At 41.7% G+C, this 12,992-nt stretch overlaps 1 protein-coding gene across 1 annotated transcript in view; it reads right to left on the bottom strand.

The window, feature by feature from the left end:
* Positions 1 to 970: 970 nt before the first annotated feature.
* Positions 971 to 12,992, bottom strand: part of CRAMP1 (cramped chromatin regulator homolog 1) — a 47,326-nt gene continuing 35,304 nt past the window's right edge. Inside the window, 8 exon segments of the mRNA XM_036392261.2 lie at positions 971 to 5,235; positions 7,542 to 7,687; positions 8,341 to 8,505; positions 8,822 to 9,056; positions 10,355 to 10,423; positions 10,961 to 11,139; positions 11,789 to 11,893; positions 12,584 to 12,665. Of these exon segments, the coding sequence (XP_036248154.2) occupies positions 5,071 to 5,235; positions 7,542 to 7,687; positions 8,341 to 8,505; positions 8,822 to 9,056; positions 10,355 to 10,423; positions 10,961 to 11,139; positions 11,789 to 11,893; positions 12,584 to 12,665 (1,146 nt within the window). The 3' untranslated portion in view covers positions 971 to 5,070.

Below are 12,992 nucleotides of genomic sequence, written 5' to 3'. Positions count from 1 at the left end.
AAGAGCTCAAACGTGGTCATAGCCCAATTTTCTCAGTAAACAAGCGGGAGAGATAACTATGCACTTTTTAGATGGGAAGGAAGTATCAAAATAATACTAATAAAACTTATGTTGAGCTTTTTAGAACATTCTTAATTTCTGATCAATTATACACTTGTACTTTCTCAGTGCAACATTAAAGCTGCCTTTTTGTATGTCCTAGACACCAAAATCCTAAAAGTGTACAAAAAGGAGTTAGTTACTAACCTAGATCACAGGAATTTCAAGCCTTGAGTCCAGCTTGCCCAAAGCAGGGTATGCTGGGTCAGCCCACCTTTCTATGGGCTTTAGTTAGTTTTATCTTGGAAAGCTCTGAAGACAGACTACGCAACCCTATCAGGGCTTCCTGTTCTTGAGTGTCCTAGGGTGAAAAGGTGTTTCTGGTAGTGGCTGTATAAAACATGATGGCCTGAATGCAACCTCCACAGCCAAGTCTCTGCCTATCTGAAACTCTGAATAGGAAAAAAAAAACCCAAAACCCCGAAGGTATACACTATCATTTTTATTGTACCTTCTTGGTAGGGGTGGTGGTTGGGATTTTTTTGGTGGTTTTCTTGTTTGTTATTCTCTCTTTCTCCCCCTTGTTTCTGGTGCCCATGGCCCAGGACAGGCCATTCATGATAACCAGCCCTCTGGTTTGCCACATTTCTGAAGCTCACCATGAACAGACACTACTGAGAACGGAAGCTATAAAGCAAAAACAACCCTACCAAAATTTTCTCTGATCATGGTGAGAATCATCAAAATTCTGGGATGGGAGATGCCAATTGGAGTTAGGCAACTGATTTCACTGCAATTAAATCACCCTGAAAGACTTGGTCTTATGGAAAAATCTTAACTCCCACCCCCACAAGGCCATGATCATGTAAATAAAGCTTAAATGAAAAAAAACTGAGAGGACATGAACAGCAAAGAACACACTGGACACAAGTTAGACCAAGTATTAGTATGTATTTATGCACAAGAATAAAAACAGCTTTACAAGTTGAATTGGAAATTTAAACAGAAGAAGTTTAACAGCTTTTGTATATTATATTAAATAACCAAAACACCTTTTTCCAAAATTGGTAAAGAATAAATAATATAATTTACAGTATGGTACAAAAAATAATCAGTAAGGACAGGCATTTTGCTTTATACATACACTATATATTTATAATCTATAAAACAAATTCACATCTCAAACAAGCCAGAAACCTTAGATGATATGGCTTAACTATTATTAAAAGAAACAGCATTACATTCTGCTGCCAGACCGTAAGCTCTAAAGCAGTTATCATGTTCAATAATTAATGATAACTTATTGCCGTAGTGCTTGCCAAGGTTTCACTTAGGTAACATTTACAACTTGCTGTGAAATTAACAGACTGAAAGGTTTGAAAAGGTTAAAAAAAAGTGCAGTACTTTCCTTATAAATGCATCTGAAGTCTGAGCGTAGAAAACAAAATGCAACTGAATTTCCACTCTGGGATCTGCTGTCAGTAAATGAGATGTCTTTATAAGTTAGATTTGAATCAAGCCATTTAATTCAATTTAAAAATACAGAGGGTGTCAAAAAAAGGCTTAACAATGATATATGAAAAACAATTACTATTCCTACGCTTAGTAGATTTAGGGATGCAGTATAAAATGGATTGTATGAGTGATCAGAATGCAACACCCTGTACAGATCTCTGTCAATGTGTGCACACACACATGGGTGGATCCAGCCTTGGGCTATGGTACTGCTCTGCACCCAGCCCATGGTGATGAGACACCCAATCTTCTGCCATTTACCTTGTCAGCTGCTCAGAACTGCCTTATGGTCACTGAGAGGGAAAAGCCTAGAGCAGTTAATCCTAGACGTGGAGACTGTTAGTGTCCCTTAGTCCTCTCCAACACCTCATAGTGCTCCAGGAAGGTACTAACCTAATGAAGTCACTTCTACCTCAGAAAAGATACTGTGTGCAATTCAGTGTTACTTGCTTGGATGTCTGCTTAGCCTGACATTCTCCCTCATATAGATTTTGTTACTGTTGTTGGGGAAGCTGAAATAATTAAAATTGAAGAAATTTTGAGTATTACCACGTTCCCCGCCATCTGTGCACGCATGTACGTGTGTGTGTGTGTGTGTATACACCACCTCCTTAGCAGTCTCAGGCACAAACTGATGATGACCACTATTGTAAAGTACATTCACCTAAAATCTAGAGCTGGTCTGATCAGAAATGTGTTTAAATGGCCTTTCATATAGCAAGGGTAACAGATACTGCATCAATTCAGAATTACCACAATGATCTTAATTACTCTTAAGTTCTTCCCTTTTCCTCAAAGGGCTTTATTCTTAAAAAGCAGTTTGCAATGCATTACATTTCTGAAATCAAACTCTGCTTCATAATGCCAACTTTTAAGGGGCTGACGCCAAACACTTCCAACCCAACCTTGTGAGTGTTGAACTGATTTCTGTAATTTATACTCTGTTATTACTGGGTGGTTCAAGCCCACTTGCAAAGGTTCAGGGTATTAGAAGTTTTCTGATGTCACAGCGTCATCAAAAATAGCCACCTGTTCTGCCTTCATTCTGCAGTTGGGTCCTTCCCCCTGGGTATGCTGAGGCAAGGCAGCTGACAGCTCCTTGTATCGCAGGTAAAAAGCCTTCATGGATAAGGATGAAGTGCTCTGCTCTCCACTCCTGCAGCAGGTACTGCAACACTGGTCTTTATTCTAGGCAACTTCAGAGCCAAACCCAGTGTCATATCCACTGTGTTACCAGCATCAGTAGGGAAGATTAAAAGTTTGTCAAGTTACAAATACACTGGAGACTCTCACATTACTTTTGCAGTATTTAGAAGTTTAAGAATGAGAGTTCAGATTTCTTTTTAGACAGTACTTGATTAGAATCTAACACATTTCCTCCTGCACGTTCTGTAATCCACAGCCATAGTAGGTGCCTTCTACTTTTGTCCTGCAAATCTGAAGGATTTCTGGAGACACAGCATATAGAATAATCAGCATTAGTAATGGAGGAACCCAAAACCAAGAAGGAACAATCTGGGAAAGTCCAAACCATAACACAGCTAAATTATAAGTAAAACTGAAAAGTTTTAGTGGGCATAACTCTTGAGAGTAACAGGTGTCTTCTCCATACCAAGGGAGAATGCTCAGAACAAAACAGGGCCCATCATTCATTTCTGTGACAGCCTTCAACTTTTCCTATTCCAGGTTTATGTGATTTTCTGACAATTCGATCAGAATTCTCAAACTAGGCTCTGTGTGCATCAGAAAACTCGTTCAATTTTCTCCTAATGACATAAAACACAAGACCAACTCTATGGAAGCTAAAAATCATTTGCCTAAAGCAGAGTGAAGGGACTGGGCAAACAGCAGTCAGTGCATTGTGAGCAAGTTACAATAGACTCCCAGTCAAAGAAATGCCTCCTATGAGTAGTTAAAGGCAGGCAGAACTACATCCACCAAGTATAGTGCAAGTTAGGAAATGAACCCATGATAACAGCCTACGGGATGGAGAAGGTTTGTTTGTTCATTATTAATACAAAGTTGAGGTGTATATAGGAGCAGCCCCGTGGAAAAGTTCAGATCTACTCACACCAGCCAAGGAGTATCCTCTAACTGGAGAAGCAGACAAGTGCTTAGAAAAGGGGCACAACATGGATATGGAGAGAGGAGAGGAGAGGAGAGGAGAGGAGAGGAGAGGAGAGGAGAGGAGAGGAGAGGAGAGGAGAGGAGAGGAGAGGAGAGGAGAGGAGAGGAGAGGAGAGGAGAGGAGAGGAGAGGAGAGGAGAGGAGAGGAGAGGAGAGGAGAGGATTAACTATTAACTTGCTATCCTGTTGAACCCCCTGGAATCAGTATCTGGGTTTTTCCTACAGTAAAACACAACATTAAATGCACAGGGATTTCAAAGAGGGAGTGCCAGACCCACTCATGCCTGGCAGTGACTGTAATGAAGAATGATGGTGAGGTACTACAGAGCACCCAGAGTTCACAGAAGAAAGAGGAAGTAGGGAAGGACTAAGGGATTAAGCTAGGACTTTACACTTCATAACGCAAAACTGATCTCAACTGCTTTAGCATTAACCTAGTATTTGTTCCTACACAATACCATATTCTTTCCTATTTCCTCTCCCAGGTAAATCCTCAGTTTTTGTGAAGATGGCAATATTTACATGTTTCCAGCAAAGCCAAGACTAATTATGACAGTTTTCCTAGCATAAGCTCTTTTGCCATGTTTCCAGACCTAAAAAACAACTGTTCTTCAGGGAGAGCAATAAAGCACTTTTCCACTCACAGGGTGAACTGTGCAATATGCTGAAGAATCTCAAAGGTTAAGAATATGAGTGCAGTCAGGGTGGTGATAATGATTGTGATGTGATGGGGTTTAAAAGTAGGGGATCCAAGCAGCATGAGAGGAGGGCAGATCAGAGCTTCCCTACCAAACAAGCAAGCAGGTGTGAGCCCCACTGGAATGGTCAAAGAGCCAAAGGAACAGAGTGGTCTGTAAGAACATAGCATCAAGGAGTGGCAGTGCCCTGAACAGAGTGCAAGAACTTCAGTTTGACTGAATGGTATGAAAGCTGCCAACTAGGACGTGTCAAGATACACGATGGTTCCCCTACCCACACCTACCCTTATCCTCCACAACTTTCATGGGGATCAGAAGGCATGGCATTTTGATCACTATGCAAACAAAAATTCATAAACAGGAGCTTATGGCAATCCCATCCCTACTTGAGCTGCTTGCTTAGGCTATTCCAAAGTACAAGTCCAGGACTGTCCCACAAACCTGCAATCTTACATTGCTGATGCAGGGACACACTATCTTCTGTAACGTTATTCCACGTTCTGTTGTTGTCAGCATATTGCACATTCCAGGACTTGCAAGTATTTCTTGAGACCTTTGAAGCCAATGCTTCTCTGTTAGAAAGAGGCACACGGGACAGGGATAACTCAGACTCAGCTGCTCCCTCATCGAGTTCCAGCTCTGCAAGCTCCAACTTAGCTGAACAGTCTGCACCAGCCTGCTGGTCATTTCCTTACTGTGACAGATCCCCAGTCGGGGGACCACCACCACCTCCATCAAAAAGGACCTCCCTGCGAGTTGGCTCAGGTATTGACAGTTCCTGGGCAAGGTCATTAAACCGAGATATGTAATCTATGCTGTTCTCATTCATCATGCAAGCCAGCTGGGAATCCACCACCTGGAAGAGACAAGGAGAGAAGAGATGAGCTACATGTCAGTGGCAATTTCATGGAATAACTGAGGTTGGTAGGGACATCCTGAGAGCATTTTATCCAGCCATCTCACTTGAGCAGGGTCAGCTTAGAACAGGCTGCCCTGGACCTTGGCAGGTGTTGAATTATCCCCATGCACAGACATTCCAAAACTCTCTGGGTATCCTGTTTCCATGCCTGATTACCTCAAAACAGATCTCTTGTCTTCAGGTGGAATTTATTGTGTTTCAAATTTTGCTTGCAGCCTCTCATTCTGAGAAGTGTCTGGCTCCCTCAGCTTCCTTCCCAGCCTCTCCTCATATGAAAGAGACACTTTATCTCACTTGACCTGAGTTAGAGAACAGCTCTTCTCATCCACAACTAAATGGAGGCTTCTAAAAAGCCTAACCACCTATAGTCTCAATGAATCTTACCTGCTCCAATTTAGCATTAAGGTGCACAAGTAGATGATCTAAAGATATTACCTCTACCACAAGAGCTGCTCACCTGTGCATAACATGGAGGCTTACCTCATTTTCTTCTAAAGGGAGTTGGTAATACTGAGGGCTCCAATGTCACTTCAAAACCATGCAAATAGATTATCATATATTTCTTTAATTAGAACACACCTTGACAACTTCTTACCACCAAGCAAACAGAATCTTCATATTTATGTGAGAAGTGGATCTGTGTTTCAGGTCTGAAGCTGCCAATGTCACACTAAATCAGCATGAGCTTGCTGCAGCTCCTGGTCACATGGTCTGTACAGAACCTCCTTATCCAAATCCAAAGGGGAGCAGAGAAATGACACATTCCTTCCATAAGGGAAAGTCCCCAAGAAATTACAAGTTATGTGATGTTGTAATGAGTTTAATAACTAAATTGTGGGATAACTGAGACTGGAAGGGATCTGAACAGGTCTCTAATTCAACCACCTGCTCAAAGCAGGTTCACCTATAAGGACAGACCAGCTCACTCGGAGCTTTATTGATGTGAGCCCTGGAAAGCTCTGAAGACATTCACTGCATAACATTTCTGGGAAACTTGTTTCCTTGCCTGCCTATCGTCGAAGTGAAGTTTTTCTATAGATAAGCAGAACCTTTCTCAGTTCAGCTTTTGCTTGTTTCTCCCACCTCCCATTACCATTCTATAAAGGGCTTGCTACATCTTCCTAATGACCCTACTGCAGGCATTGGCAGGCAGCAGGGCCCCTCCCATCCTGAAGCCTTTTCTACGCTGAACAAGCCTAGACATCACCCTTTCTTCACCGCCTGATTCTCCTGGTAAACCTCAGCTGAGCTTGCTCTAGTTAATCTCTCTCTCCTATATATTGGGTATTCAAAACTGTTGACAATATTCTAGGCATGATCTCACAGCAGGTAGACACCACTGCTGTACACAGTAGAGCGGGTTAATAATAATTTTGTTCAATATCCTGGCCCTGGTCCTGTTAAAAACAGCTCATGATATCATTCACCTTTGGTTCCACACCTTTGGATCCACCCTGGATCACGCTCAGCTCACGTCTGAGGTACAGCAGAGATGCTTCCCAAGCAGCCAATCCCCAGCTGATACTGCCGTGGGGTTATTCCTTAGTCCCTTTCTAGGGCAGGACTTTGCATTTTCCTTGCTAAGCTGCATAATGTTCCTGCAGCTCATTCTTCCTGTCTGTCCCTCTGAAAGGGAGCTCTGTCCTTGAGTGTGTTACAGCCTTAAAAACTGCTGGGCTTCATTCTACCCCTTCAGAAGAGTTCAAAACAAAGGGATACCTCTGCCAACAGAGACAAGTAATTCAGCAGCACAGAACCGTCTTCCATCCTCTCAAGGGACTTGCTATCAGCCATGTCCTACTTCTTCCTTCTGGACCTATTTATTTTTTCCTACCAGGCCTCCAACTGCATTGTAGCTGCATCACTATTAATCTTGCTCTTATCTTTGGCACTTTCAGTTCTTGCTCTACAGAGCAGGACACACACAACAGAATGATTGAATCTTTCTCTGTCAGAACAAAGGTATATCCAACAGATGAATATGACCTCCCTCAGCAAAAAGAACCTGGGTTGAAGGCACTTACAGCAGCTTCTCACACCAACTCTGGAGTCGGGTAATTGCCCTCAGATAATTTTACATCTTTCTGTTATGACTGTAATTCTTCTCTACTGAGCTGAAGTGCAGGTGTCAAAGCACCTCTGCATTTGAAGTATCTCAGGAAGGTCTGAGGTTCAGTACCCAGTAACTGTAACTTCCAGCACTGCAAAAGGAAGCAGACTCTGAGTGTAATTTGCTGACATACCTCTGCCACGTCTGCCAGGGACCGCGACACAAAGGAGTCCCGTGAGTTTCCATCCAGCAGGCTGGGCCCCAGTAAGGAGGTGCCACTGGTGTTCCCAGCTGGAGCTGGTAACATTTTTCGTCCCTTCTCTGGGGAGATGAAACTTGCTACAAAGAAAAGGCACATCAGTAAGTCATTGCACTGAGTGTTCTTAACTGGGAGGATAAAAAAGAAGGGCAAGGAAATTCAAAATGGAGGAGAGATATCCATTTCTTCCATCTTTTAAAAATTATGTGTTGCCAGCATTGATACCACACTGCTGAGAGTAAGAAGACTTATTACACTGGCTCCATGAATTATTAATTAAAAAAAACCTCTCAACAACTAAACCTCAACCAAATCCAGTGAGCGATCTCATGTCTTTGAAATAGTACTTATCAAGCACACAACAAAGTCTGTTTTTCCACCAGCAGAGCCAAAGACATCTGTTCATTTTGGCACAACAGTCCAAATGTCTCAGCCTAACTGATGAGTCAGGCTCCAAACAGACTACATGGAACTGCCAAGGAATTACTTGTCCCAAGCTATGGGCCCCAATCTAGCAATAGGATCTTTTCAGGAGCAGACTTGTAAAGAGAGAGAAAATGTACTCAAGGCAACACCATGGAAATGAAAGCAAGAAGTATTTGGAATAATTCTACAAATGTCCTATTGGGTTTACAATTTTTCAAAGGATTCACTTCTGTTAAACAATGTTGGGGTTTTTTTTGTTAACAGGAAAATGGTTTTGGGTTGCACTTCTCTGTATCTGGACACTTACAGAACAAGCTGCTGAGGGAGGAGTCTGTGGAGTCATTGGGGTACCACTGGGGATCATGGGTGGGAGATGCAATCCAGTTCTGCTGAGGACTACTGGATGGGGATGGAAGACTTTTGGAGCTGTCACTGCCATTCAGCTTTGCAGGAGAGAGAGAAACACCTTCACCTGTAAGCCGATGTCGGGGATCACGAATTCAGTCAATATGGTAAAATTACAGGACACTGCAACAATTTTTGTTTATAAAGGAAAAAAACCCCAAACAACAACAATAACCTCCCCCTGCCCCATATTTGCTAGAAAATAAAGGTCGGGCACAGAATTTTATTTCCAACACATTTGGAAACAAACAAACAAAGAAAAAACAAACCCACAAAAACCTCATAACCCAAGAACTCCTTCCTGGAAAAGTTTCTGCTGCTATGTAAGATGTCAGGAATTTTTTTTAAGTTGATAGGCAGACTTTAGCTACTCTTAGACTTACTGTATTGGCCAGAGCTAATGGCTATTTCAATGATGGAATCGCTGATCTGAGTGGCAGGTTCGCCTTGGGAAAGCACATCTTCAGGTGGTCCAGGCAGGGAAATATCCAAGAGAGCAGAAACATTGGGAGGAGAGAGCCGAGTACTGGAAGCTTCTGATGAGGGAAGTGGAGGGGTGGACAGACCATTCTGGAGAGAAGTCTTGGCCAGTTCTGGCATAGAAAGGACTGATGTACCCTGTTACAAAAAATGGAATTAAGTGTTCATAAATTTATTAAGAACTCAGGAAACTAAAAAGGCACGTTTTGGCTCCTGAGTATCAGATTAAAACCAGACTTCTAAGGGAAAAAATCCAGTAGATATTATGCCTAAATTAGAGGAATATACTATTTATATAATAAATCTGTATTATTTTAATGAAAAGTACCTGTAAGCATAAATAAATATGCTTCAGCCCATATCCTGCCAAATAATCTGAAAAAATATGAATCTGTAACATTCCAAAGACAGCCTACATAACAGAACAAGCATAATCTTAAAATTAACATAATTTTGAAATATCTACAAGACAGTTCCCAATAGATATGTATTAATTTGACTTTGTGTAGGCAAAACCCTTTAACTTCTGGAAGAGAATACACATATTTTAAACTGGTAACTCACATTTATTCACTTTTTGCAGCCAGACTTCCCAAAATTCAACTGATCTTTAAGGAGTCTCATTACCAGTACCTCATCGTAGAACTGTAACTTTTTTTTATGTAGTGTATACACAGCTGTTGTAACAGCAAGAACCAGAACCCAAGGCCCCATTACCACAATAAATGCCTCATAGGTTCATGTCCTAACATCTTAAAAAATCTTAATCTCCTTTATGCTCTCCAATTAAACTAATTTTTTCACATGCAGGCATCACAGTGAGCATGGAAAGTACTTCCACTGAAGAAAAGAAGAGACTGTATTCTGAGGCCTAAAAATCCAGCACCAGGTCCTGGATCCCAGTGGAGAAAGAGTCTGGGGACAGGATGACAACACCTCCTACAATAGTGCCATCACAGTTACTCTTTAAGTATCTATGTTTCACTGGATCCTATACAATGAACAGTGAATTTCTGGAAAGGATGCTGACATTACAATCACAATGTTAGTCCTAATAATCCTCCTTTAGCTACATGGAGGCATCAGGACTGCAAACTGCTGAAATGAACCCTTGTGATGTCTAAAATATGCACATAGATACAGCAGAGCGATTATAAACTCCTCCACTCTATTAAGAGATATGTAAAGCTTGTTTGTCCCTCACAGGTCAGGGACTGTCAGCGTCACTTAGATTTTAGGGAATGGCACACACACATATTTAGGCAGCTTTCCTAAACTTCTTTAAACTTCTTCAGATGCTAAGGATTTAATTTCCACTAGACATTACCAGTGGTGCACAATTACCTGGGAGTAGAGAGTTTTAACTAGCAATACCAGTGGTATTTTCACAGAACATTACCCATTCTAAAGCATTGTTCCTCCAGCACACACTGTACCTGGAAGCCATCCTGCTCGGGGCGGGTCGGCAGGCTGATGTACGGCACCCGGCACCCTGGGCCTGAGCCCTGCAAGCACAACAGAAACCACATGAGTGACCAGCTGGGGAGGGAAGAGATAAAGGCCTATCACCATTCACCTGTGCTCTTCATATATCTCATGTCTTTCAAAATGGTACATCAACTCCCTCAGAACATGACATGGACCAACATGTGTCTGGGTCTCAATGAAAGAAACAGCAAGGAGAAATTACAGTTTCCATTCCAAATACAATCCCAAAAAGTCCACGTTTTGCCCCAGATTCCCTCTTGAATTTCTGAAATGCCATCATTTTTTTCAAGCGAGATTTCTGGATTGCCAAGTTCAATGCTCTACAAGCTGCAACCCATTTTACAGGATGGAAATTCATTCAGTGAGATGATGCTTTGATCCCTCAACCCCGAATACACAGTACATAACACAGACTGGGTCTGCCATGACAGCAGTGTCTAACAGCAAGCCCCAGGAAAAAGCTCACTGAGGAATCATAATAATACAGCTTTCTTATACAATGAAAGAACAAGACAGTTAAGCACTTGAAAAAAGCTTGTTTAAGAGCCTCTGACCTCCACAGTGGTGATGGAGCCTCCATTCTGATGTGCTACTGCTGGCTCCTGCCCTGTCACTACTGTAGGCACTGCATCCGGTGACAATGGAGACACACCTGGCAAACCATCTGCATCCAGGACAGGCATGGGACTACCAGGGATAATGCCAGCACTTTTAGCTGCCAAGTCAATAGCACCTTGGGTGAGACAAAACACCAAAAAACATATTACAAGCTTCTTCTTCACTTTGTTATGATTCTCTAAAAGATGATTTTTTTAAACTTACCCAGAGTCAAAACTACGCCTATGTAAAAAAGCAGCAATGGTAATGATCTGATCATCTGGGTCAGCTGCTTCTCTGCACCAAGTGTAACACTGCTTTTAGCTAAAGTTTTTAACTTTTCTGCTCTGTTCCAACCTCTTACTAGGTATATCAAAATAGCTGAGAAACATCCCAGTTCCCCTCCCATTCTTCTATTTTTTTTTCTTTTTGTCCTCCAAATTGCTAAGTAATTATGCAATTTCCAGAAATTTTCTATGGGTTACTAGAGGAGGTCTAGAAACAATAGAGCCTTATTTTGTTATCTTGCCTCTGACAGCCATGTAGACTCTGTGTAAAAACTGTAGGTTGTTGTAAGGGTCAACCTCACTCAGACCTATTAAAATCCACTTCAAACATCTGAATGTCTTCTCATCTCAGAAGAATCCTCTAGGTAAAACATAGATGCAGTCACTGTTTTAACCTCATTAATTGTTCTAATTAATGGAACCCACTCTCTACTGCGAGACAGTACCTGCCTGGAGGACACCAGCATGGGTTTTATTGCAGAATTCAGAGTTACTTACTAGACAAATGGTTGGTGGCCTGTGTTGGAAGAACTTTGGGCACAATTGGACGAGAAACAGCAGCTTTGGTCAGTGAGGACTGGATTGGCCGAAATGAACCTCTCCCTAGGGGGAAGCATTAATACCTTTCAGGCAAATGAAATCTAACACCTTTAAAGCAGAACACAACACAATTCAATGGAAGCAAATAAATTCTAAACAGCAGCAAGCTGCAGGAATGCAAGTAGTGGAGATGATGGAATAGCACTAAAATAAGTGATGTGAGCTAAGCAGTGTCTTGCCACAGGCATGCAACAGCGAGTGCTGCTGTGCTATTGGAGCTGCTCTCATACTGTCAGTGAAGACAACCCTTCAGGCCTCATGCTGCTTTTCATGGGGGATCACCTGTACTACCACTGTACTCAAGAGTGTACCAGCAGAAAAGGACATATGGGCAGTGGATTGCTTATGCTGTATAAAATTTAGACCGTATCCCCGGTACTAGGCTAAGTCCAATATAAAATCTAGACAAATTATTACACCCTACAGAACAAAAATTCCTATCTAAGTATTTTATTCCAAATTTCATCTTCCTGTTGAGAACTCCTTGCTCTTCTGTGATTTCAATCTTGGGAAATTGAAGAAAAAAATTTTATAAAAAGCACGACTTGCTTCACAATGATCCAGGAGAGCAATTCCATCATCCTGAAGGCTAGTGACACTGTCATTTCGAAAGAGTATTTTCTTCTTTTTAGAAATTACTTCTTTATGCAGTTTTAAGGGACACCTTTCAGTTTGTAGAAGTGCTAGACTCACCTGTAATGGATGAGTTGGATAAGATAGAAAAGGAACAGACATGCTGGGACGGATTTCCAGACGGTCTAGGGAGCAGTGTTCTCTATGTGAGAGAAACAATAAACCAGAACAGATTTAAACACAGAGAGTAACACTCATCATGTAAGTTGCAGGAGTTCACAAGACCTTCCAGAATAGCAGAGTATTTCTGTAGCATTACTATCATGCACCAGACACAGCAATGTGATCAGTGTGCTCTTGAGAAAAAAGCTACAGAAAGGAATGATGTGTTTTCTCTGTGAACTACTAAAACAATGTATTTCCACATGGAAAATTCTCAGAGAAAGGCTGATTGGAACTATAATCCTCTCTGATTATACTTGCAGTGATTTACAAATCTCTCTCAGAAGTGATTTTAAGCACGGTACCT

Source organism: Molothrus ater, chromosome 16 (genome assembly GCF_012460135.2).
Source record: "Molothrus ater isolate BHLD 08-10-18 breed brown headed cowbird chromosome 16, BPBGC_Mater_1.1, whole genome shotgun sequence".
Lineage (NCBI taxonomy): Eukaryota > Metazoa > Chordata > Aves > Passeriformes > Icteridae > Molothrus > Molothrus ater.
Note: the sequence above shows the minus strand (reverse complement) of the source record. Positions and strands in the feature narration are given on the sequence as shown.